Source organism: Emys orbicularis (genome assembly GCF_028017835.1).
Source record: "Emys orbicularis isolate rEmyOrb1 chromosome 14 unlocalized genomic scaffold, rEmyOrb1.hap1 SUPER_14_unloc_1, whole genome shotgun sequence".
NCBI lineage: Eukaryota > Metazoa > Chordata > Testudines > Emydidae > Emys > Emys orbicularis.
The window spans coordinates 258,452-268,099 of record NW_027045139.1 but is presented as its reverse complement, the minus strand read 5'-3'; the positions used below and the strand labels follow the sequence as shown (position 1 = coordinate 268,099).

The window sequence follows — 9,648 nt, the reverse complement described above, 5'->3', positions numbered from 1 at the left end:
ATATATGATGGCTGGTAAGTTTCACTGTAATAGGATGTTATCAATAGTGACCCCATAACATACAATAATTCTCCTGCCTCAGCAATGAATGTGAATGCAATCTGGCACCAATTTCCATTTCCAAGTATATAAAATGAGGTTTCCTTTTGCTGCTCCCCCCACTAAGCCCAACACTTAGCATTAGAAAGAGGGGGGCTAGAAAGGCCAATTAATATATCTTTAAAAAGTGTTTTAAAAGGTTCAATCACAAAGTGTAAAGTAGCGAGAGGTCAAAGCATTCACTGCACTCTGCACCTGCCACGTCATTCAGTAGTAACATTTCTACAGCAGAACCTCTCTATGTCACCTTGCGGATTCTTTCTGTTGCTACAACAGTTCATTGTTTTCAACATTATACTAAATGCTACGAACCCCCCCACCCCATCCTATGACTCCTCCCCCCCAAAAAACCTTGGCACTTAATGTTACCAAAATGTAACAAAATAAATGTTACTAAATTAGCTTCAATTTCAACCAAGTCTACAACAGACTGAAGACTGATCAAACAGTATATTCTGGTTGGAAGATAACGCTTGCAGTAGCATCTGTGAAATATTTAACCCCTTATTTTCCAGGGAAGCGTGTACACAGCTGTACTACAAGAAAATCAAGACAAGCCTTTTTACTGTGCCTGCTTTTGTACTTTACAGAAGCCAAGTATAAACAAACCAACTTTGTGTTGAGGAACTTCATTTGGCGCACATAACCCCTCAGATTAGATCTCTTCCCTAGTTTAAGTTATTCTGCTACCAAATCAGCGACAGAACCAGGCCTTTAGAAAACCAAAGACATAACACCTTCCAGGTATGTCCAGGATCTTCGTCTCATGCTGTTTTCTGCCCAGAGATTGAAAAATTGCCACATTCATGGACTACCTCTGCCACGCAGTCAAAATCTTCTCCTCTCCCGATCTGATCTTCAGACTCAAGTCTCTGATGGAATGCTATAGAGTTGCTAAAATCCGTGAGAAGGAAACCACCATCACACAGAATGTCTGCCCCACACCTAGAGTAAGCGCTTCGAAGGGGATCATTTGTTTTGCGGCAGCTCTGTAAACTCCAGCAATAGCTGCACCTGATAAGAAAAGAGCGTTAATGTGCTATGGCAAGTTTGAGATAGAAACTTAGTTATACACAGCAATGGACAGCAAGGGCCAATCTCACAGTCTGGTCTATTTTTGTATGTTCAGTTTGGGTTATTTAGATGTCCAAACCACTGAATACATCGGGGTTTTACATCTAAATAAAAAGAAAATATGCTAGCAAATAACTGTGCTTACAAAAAGCAATATAAACAAAATCTTGCCTGGTCTTTGTAAAGTCTCCAGTCATTAACCAGACATTTGTTTAAACCAAACACTTGAAGTACATTTTAAAAACTAAGTAGTTGGAAAGAATCGCTCTCTTTATTCAGCAGTTAAGATTAGTCTTCATTTCAACATTTTCTTCTCCAACTCTTCACTTCATTAATGCCTACAACAGCACAGTACACTTAGCGAGACACATCAGCGTTCTTTTAATGTAGTTTTAACTATGGAATAGCATTATATCTGAGACAGACATATACTCCCAGTACAAGGTGGGAGTATGGCAGACAGAGAGAGAATGCTGAACTGGATCCTGAGAAGGACAGCAATAGCACATTACACATACATTGCAATGCGATACCAAGCACAGTCCAGAAGTATAATGGGGAAGGAATAAAACCTTGCTAATGCCTCACTGAATGGTGTATTGTATGGGGCTTCTTTAGATAAACTGTTTATTCAATGCGATGTGGGACTCTGTAGACCAGGATCTTTTGTACCCATAACTCAGAATCTTTTGTTCAGTTTCAGGCAAACATACAGATCACTGTAAAATATTTTAAATATATTTCAAGTCTGAAAGTGACTAGACGTGCCACAGTTAGATTCCACATTTATCATCCAGCTCAATGTTAATTGTGCTCCATTTGAGCCTGTTTTGAAATCCACAGTGGAAGGCACTAGAGAAAGAGAGCATTAAGGAAGTGGAAGATTGGACAATTGACCAGGGAGGCGTATAAAAATATTGCTCAGGCATGCAGGAGTGAAATCAGGAAGGCCAAATCACACTTGGAGTTGCAGCTAGCAAGAGACGTTAAGAGTAACAAGAAGGGTTTCTTCAGGTATGTTGGCAACAAGAAGAAAGTCAAGGAAATTGTGGGCCCCTTACTGAATGAGAGAGGCAAGCTAGTGACAGAGGATGTGGAAAAAGCTAATGTACTCAATGCTTTTTTTGCCTCTGTCTTCACGAACAAGGTCAGCTCCCAGACTACTGCACTGGGCAGCACAGCATGGGGTTGAGGTGGCCAGCCCTCTGTGGAGGAAGTGGTGGTTCAGGACTATTTAGAAAATCTGGACGAGCACAAGTACATGGGGCCAGGTGCGCTGCATCCAGGGGTGCTAAAGGAGTTAGCGGATGTGATTGAAGCGCCATTGGCCATTATCTTTGAAAACTCATGGCGATCGGAGGAGGTCCCAGATGACTGGGAAAAGGCTAATGTAGTGCCCATCTTTAAAAAAGGGAAGAAGGAGGATCCGGGGAACCAGAGGCCAGTCAGCCTCACCTCAGTCCCTGGAAAAATCATGGAGCAGGTCCTCAAGGAATCAATTCTGATGCACTTAGAGAAGACGAAAGTGATCAGGAACAGTCAGCATGGATTCACCAAGGGCAAGTCATGCCTGACTAACCTAATTGCCTTCTATGAGGAGATAACTGGCTCTGTGGATGAGGGGAAAGCAGTGGACATATTATTCCTTGACTTTAGCAAAACTTTTGATACGGTCTCCCACAGTATTCTTGCCAGCAAGTTAAAGAAGTGTGGGCTGGATGAATGGACTATACGGTGGTTAGAAAGCTGGCTAGATTGTCGGGCTCAATGGGTAGTGATCAATGGCTCCATGTCTAGTTGGCAGCCGGTATCAAGCAGAGTGCCCCAAGGGTTGGTCCTGGGGCCGGTTTTGTTCAATATCTTCATTAATGATCTGGAGGATGGCCTGGACTGTGCACCCTCAGCAAGTTTGCAGATGACACTAAACTGGGAGGAGACGTAGATATGCTGGAGGGTAGGAATAGGATACAGAGGGACCTAGACAAATTAGAGGATTGGTCCAAAAGAAATCTGATGATGTTCAACAAGGACAAGTGCAGAGTCCTGCACTTAGGACAGAAGAATCCCATGCCCTGCTACAGATTGTTTAGTTTGCAGAAGAAAAGAATGAGGGGGGATTTGATAGCTGCTTTCAACTACCTGAAAGGGAGTTCCAAAGAGGATGGATCTAGACTGTTCTCAGTGGTGGCAGATGACAGAACAAGGAGCAATGGTCTCAAGTTGCAGTGGGGGAGGTTTAGGTTGGATATTAGGAAAAACTTTTTCACTAGGAGGGTGGTGAAGCACTGGAATGGGTTAACTAGGGAGGTGGTGGGATCTCCTTCCTTAGATGTTTTTAAGATCAGGCTTGACAAAGCTCTGGCTGGGATGATTTAGTTGGGGTTGGTCCTGCTTGGAGCAGGGGGTTGGACTAGATGACCTCCTGAGGTCCCTTCCAACCCTGATATTCTATGATTGAAACACATGGGGCAGGACCCTTACTTTGAGATGTTAGCTCCTTTCCCATGGGGAAGAAATAGCATCCCACTTCAGCAAGCTTCTGAAGTGAACTCTCACTAAGAGACCCCATCAGTCAAACGAGTACTTTGGAACGTCTAACATACTTGTTAAGATTCCAGCAGAAATTGGTCCCACGATGCCCATCAACAGGATGCTTACAGACATGAACCTACCATATTTGTGATGTCTGAGGGTGAAGAGCGCCAGTAATCCCGCAGGGATGTGGAAAGAGAGAGAGGACACCAGCGCCCACAGGAATACACCATACCACATTTCTGCAAGGCAAGGAGAAAGGAGGTTGACGCAGACAGGACACTTCACTGTCTACCTGAACACAAGAGCAGCTACCAAAGGCTCCTATCAGAATTGGGCTCCCACTGTGCTAAGTGCTGTACAAACACGCAGGATGACAAAGTTCCTGCTCTAAAGAGTTTAAGAGGAAACAAGATATAGACCATGTACCCTAAGGGTGTCCATGATGTAAGGGACCAAGCTGTGACCTCACTACGGGCAGCTACAGAAGTTTGTTCTGTACTGGGGATAGCAATGCTAAGACAACATTCAGCCATTACAAATGCCTGTCCTAACTTCAGAACAATTTGAAAGTTTCATCAATTCCAAAACTACAATGCATCACAAGTGTAAACAGCCCTGTTATAGATGCTCAAGGCATTATCATCTGATCATTTCTTTATTATAGGAGCCAAGATACAGGCACAATTCTCTGAATCTCTTCATGCTACCAAAACTTATTTCATGCTGCAGGGAGATCAAAGTAACACCAAAATATTTTGGTATAAGAACCTGAAAAAGCAGTAACTAGACAGAACACTGCACTGGTCCGTATCGCTGTCACAAAATGAGCCTTCTTAGTGGGGTTGGGGGAAGGTAAGGAAGAGATCAGGAGAGAATTTCTTTGGCATGGCCAAGGGATATGACTATGCGTTGAACCCCATGATCTAGCTTGAAAGTGACACTGAATAAGAATGGCAGCACCTCCTTAGTCAGGAAAATTGCTCCTCACAGTATAGAGTCAGACTTGCTCAGTTTTGTGACAATAACATGATTGACTGCTTTTTACTCCAATGAGTCAACACAACTACAGCTGGATTCTACACTGGCTGGTGCAGAGTGGAACAACTGCAGGGCCAAATTCTTCCCTCTTTTATACTCATGCAACCCCATTCAGGACAAGGGCTACAAAGGTACCCTTGCAGGCAGGATGTGACCTGTCGCTTTTGTTATTGGTGATGATTAGGGCCCAACAAAATTCACAGCCATGAAAAACGTGTCACGGACCATGAAATCTGGTCTTGTGTGTGCTTTTACCCTATACTATACAGATTTCATGGGGGAGACCAGCATTTCTCAAATTGGGGTCCCTGACCCAAAAGGGGTTACAGGGTTATTACAGGGGGGTTACAGGGTTATTTTAGGGGGCTCACGGTACTGCCACCCTTATTTCTGCGCTGCCTTCAGAGCTGGGCAACCGGAGAGCGGCGGCTGTTGGCCAGGCACCCAGCTCTGAAGGCAGTGCCCTGCCAGCAGCAGCACAGAAGTAAGGATAGCAATACCATACCATGCCACCCATTCTTATGTGCTGCTGCATTCAGAGCTAGGCGGTCGGAGAGTGGCGGCTGCTGACTGAGGGCCCAGCTCTGCATGCAGCAGCGCAGAAGTAAAGGTGGCAATACCATATCATGCCATCCTTACTCCTGTGCCGCTGCTGGTGGCGGCTCTGCCTTTAGAGCTGGGCTCCCGGCTAGCAGCCACTGCTCTCCAGCTGCCCAGCTCTGAAGGCAGTGCCGCCGCCAACAGCAGCACAGAAGTAAGGGTAGCAGTACTGCAACATCCCCTACAATAACCTTGTGACCCGCCCCCCCCCCCTCCCTTTTTGTGTCAGGACCCCACTGTGAAATTTCAAATTTAAATAGCTGAAATCATGAAATTTATGATTTTTTAAATCCTATGACCATGAAATTGACCAAAATGGACTATGAATTTGGTAGGGCCCTAGCGATGATAGCAGCCATCTTGACCTGCATATCCCCAGCTGAGTTTGCAGGACTGGCAATTAAGGAAAAGTTGTATTTGTAAACTGACTAAATATGAGATGGATTCACCCAGACAGTCAACATGGAAGCAAGTTTTGGTGCTAGGGCACCCTTAAAATCTTATTTGAGTATTTTTAAAAAATTCTAGTACTGACCCTGAGAGGAAAAAAAACCCAAGTGCCATGGCATAAAGATCCTGTGTTATTTATGTGCTCGATTTCTGCTGGAAAATGTGTTAACAGCTTGGATTTCTAGCACTAAAGGGCTGTTTGAAAATCACATCCTTAAGTCAAACAGCAGAGTACAATAAGAAAGAAATCTATGCTATTACTTGCAATTTGTTTTGATCCTTTGACTACTACTGCTCTGCACCTGTTCTTTTAGAGATCAGCTGCCTTTGAACCTGAGCAATAGGGATGTCTAGAAACAGAAGGCAATTTTTTACTCTTGTGTAAGTGTAGTACTTCAGAAGCAGTTCTCTCTCCAGGAGGATACCCTGGATTCAAGCATCATTAGGAAGCAGTTAAATTAAGATGGCAGAAAAACTGATTGAGTTTTTCTTCCCATGATGAAGCAGAACTCAACCTGTAAGCTTGCTGACAAAGACTCCTGTACTACTTCTGCAGAAGTTATTTCAGGTTAACCAAGCAAGGAATTTAAAGTCTTGTAATGTAACAAGTGTTAATACCATAGATTCTGGAAACTTTTTTTTGTTTTTTTGTTTGTTTTGGGAGTGTGGGGACTGGAGTCCTGATAGCTCTGCCAGAGGACTAAAAATGATGATCTTAGAAATGAGGAACAACAGTGGTTCTCAAAGGATGTTTACAGTAACTCCTGCTGTACTTCTCCTTTGTCTTATTACATATTATTGTATTATAATACCAAGCTCTGTATGGATGTGCACTTTCAAGGCTTGCTTAATCTTTTTAAAATAACAAAAGCTCTACAAATTAATTAACTCTCCCTCAAAAAAAAAGTTATTAATTGTACCTCTGAATTGAATTTGACACTACAGCTATGCATCTATTGCTTGTTACATTTTCCATTATTTAATGCAGTTGGAGTCTCAACAGCTTACCTATTTTAATAGAGTTGGTCCAAACAAAATGCATTACCTGTAACTCCTTGTTTTGTTTACTAATCAAACAAGCTTGCCACTTCTATATTCTGCACTCAAAATAATATGGAATTCTTAAATCAAGATTAAATGTTCTTCTAAAAAAATCTGCTCTAGGAATTATTTTGGGGGTGTTCTCTGGCCTGTGTTACACAGGATGTTAGAGGATCCCAATGGTCCCTTCTGATCTTTGAATCTTGAGACAGTGCTATATTTCAATATAGCACCACAGTAAAAAAGCAGCTTAAATACTGCAGTGAACGAGGTCTCAAGTGTAGAAGTGAGAGAAATAGCCAAGGACTCTTTTTTTAAATTTCCCAATGAGATCGCTGTTAGAAAAGCCTTCCTACTGAGTGAACAAAATTGAATTCTGTCTCACTGTTCTCTGGAACGAAAGGAAGTTCAGTAAAACGCAACCTGCATTTGTGCCTGAAGTGATACCAAACCTGTAATGAGATGACTAGTAGTTTTTAATGCAAGCAAAGCCACCCTTGCATCCAGCCTCTCAACAACTAACCAAAGAGCAGCCCCTTTTTACACTTGCTTCAACTAGCAATACTGTACTGTAATAATCAGAAAAGGCTTCGCTCCAGACCTCCAAACTATACAAAGACTGTATGCATCAGACTGTGATATTGTATGTACACTGTAAGCCTGCAGCCCGTTTTTGCTCATACTGTAAACTAGTCCCTCTATTTTAAATGCCATTCACTATATGGGGTGTCAAATGTCATGAAAGCTGGAGAAGCAACTGTACTGCCAAAGATATCCATCCATACAGGGGACCAATAAAAAAGGGGATTAAGAACATAAGAATGGCCATACTGGGCCAGACAAAAGGTCCATCTTGCCCAGTATTCTGTCTTCCGACAGTGGCCAATGCCAGGTGCCCCAGAGGGAATGAACAGAACAGGTAATCATCAAGTGATCCATCCCCTGTCCCATCCCCCCACTCCCAGCTTCTGGCAAACAGAGGCTAGGGGACACCATCTCTGCCCATCCTGGCTAATAGCCTTTGATTCAAGTGACCCCATTGGTACCTACATTTATTTCGCCTGGGGGAGGGAGGGAGGGAGCAGTTTTTACTTACAGGGCCGGCTCCAGCTTTTTTGCCGCCCCAAGCAGCGAAGAGAAAAAAAATAAAAATAAAAAAAAGCCACGATCGGCGGCAGCTCTATCACGCCGCTTCATTCTTCGGTGGCAATTCAGCGGCCAGTCCTTCCCTCCGAGAGGGACTGAGGGACCCGCTGCCGAATTGCAGCCAAAGACCCGGACGTGCCGCCCCCTTCCATGGGCCGCTCCAAGCACCAGCTTGCTGTGCTGGTGCCTGGAGCCGGCCCTGTTTACTTACTGGTTTTAAAATGGAAGCATGGTTTTGGTGGCTGGTGCATATGGGACACAATCAAGCAAATTGATTTTAAAGGTCGGAGTCACTGCCTGATTGCATCTGAGCATTCCCTGGCCCTTGACCTATTACTATCACTAAGAATGCTTAGTCACCATTTCTCACACCTGCTTCCCAAGCATTTACCATGTTTCAGAACTTGCTGAAGGCCTGGCAGGGTTTGGCTTGAATCTAGGGGCAATGCAAACCCATTTGATGAGCTTCTTTCTAGGAGAGACACCACAACTCTATTCTCTAACCTTACCTACCTACAGGACATTTTTACAAAAGATTCCCAGGGTGGCCATCACCTAATCAGTGGCAGGGGCAGGCTCCGGCAGATGATTTCAGCACCGACTCAATTAGATTTGCTCAGTTCTTGTCACCCTTTCTTAAAGAGCAGACAGCAGCGGGGGCTTGGAGTCATGCAATGAAAACTCTGAAAGGCCAGGAGTGATTCTAGAGCCAGGGACTGCTTAGTTCAGACAAAGAGTAAAGAGGAGAGAATGTGACCAGAGCATCCAGACTGATGAAGAGGGGAACGTGCCCGGGGGCGGTCCTGGGCGGATGGGGGCAGGTCCAGGGGGGGGGTGGGCCCCGGAGAAGAAGGGCTGGGTCTGCGGCGGATGTGGGCGTAGCGGGAGGCTGTCCTGAAACATAGGGCGGGGAGGGTCGGGTCCGGAGAAGGGATGGGGGCGGGAGCTGCGGCGGCCGGAAAATAGGGCGGGCTCGGGGTCCCGGAAGGACGGGCTCGGAAAATGAATCGGGGCCGGGTTTGCGGTCCCGAAGAACGGGACCGGAGAATAGACGTGATCGGGGTCCCGAAAGACCGGGCCGGGAACCAGGTTCCGAAGGGGAACCGGAGCATGGGACCGGGAAGGGGGCCGGGGTCCCCGAGGGGCTGGGCGAAGGGGGACCCGGAAAGGGGCGGGGCCGGCCTGGTACCTGGGAAGCTGACCAGCGGGGTGGTGTACAGGGTGCCGTTGCCCACCCGCGGTACTAGACGCAGGCTCAAGATCTGCTGCAGGAGCCCGCCCGCGCCCGGCTCGCCACTTTCCATGCCGCCGCCATTAAAGGCACGCAGCAGCCTCAGCGCCGCACCTGAGATTGCCTATCGCCTCCCGGAATCCGTCACCCCGCCCCGGCGGAACAGACGGCTCTGTGCTCCAATCGCACCGCGGCTCGCTCCTCGGGTCCCGGCTCTCACCATGACAGACAAGGACCTCCGCCCATCACCCCACTGTGCCTAGAGGGGCGGGACGCCGCTCGGACATGCCTCCCGCCCTGCCCTGACACTCTCGCAAGTGCGCCCCCTGCGGGAGGAGGGCGCCACGCACCCGGCTCCAGCCGCCTTTCTCTGTGCGTCAGAAGCTGCTCCGTGCTCGGGGAGTGCAGGGTCCCCTTGGCCGGGAGGAAGAGGG

General features: G+C 46.3%; 1 protein-coding gene across 2 annotated transcripts; it reads right to left on the bottom strand.

Annotated features, from left to right (window-relative positions):
* Positions 1-647: 647 nt before the first annotated feature.
* Positions 648-9,460, bottom strand: TMEM170A (transmembrane protein 170A). Of its 2 annotated transcripts, none has more exons than XM_065422949.1 (3): positions 9,173-9,460; positions 3,777-3,947; positions 648-1,113 (listed from the first exon to the last, which is right to left on the bottom strand). In XM_065422949.1, exons 1-3 carry the CDS (start codon positions 9,285-9,287, stop codon positions 983-985), a joined length of 417 nt encoding a protein of 138 aa, XP_065279021.1. In that variant the 5' UTR covers positions 9,288-9,460; the 3' UTR covers positions 648-982. The 2 variants fall into 2 exon arrangements, with proteins under 2 accessions (XP_065279021.1, XP_065279022.1); XM_065422950.1 differs by having other exon boundaries at positions 3,846-3,947.
* Between the last annotated feature and the right edge of the window lie 188 nt (positions 9,461-9,648).

Excerpts from the sequence above, each read along its gene's own strand:
- TMEM170A (XM_065422949.1), bottom strand. The coding sequence starts at position 9,287 with ATGGAAAGTGGCGAGCCGGGCGCGGGCGGGCTCCTGCAGCAGATCTTG. Across the intron at positions 3,948-9,172 it reads CCCGCTGGTCAGCTTCCCAG|AAATGTGGTATGGTGTATTC; the intron begins GTACCAGGCCGG and ends CTTGCCTTGCAG. Across the intron at positions 1,114-3,776 it reads TTCTGCTGGAATCTTAACAA|GTGCAGCTATTGCTGGAGTT; the intron begins GTATGTTAGACG and ends TTTTCTTATCAG.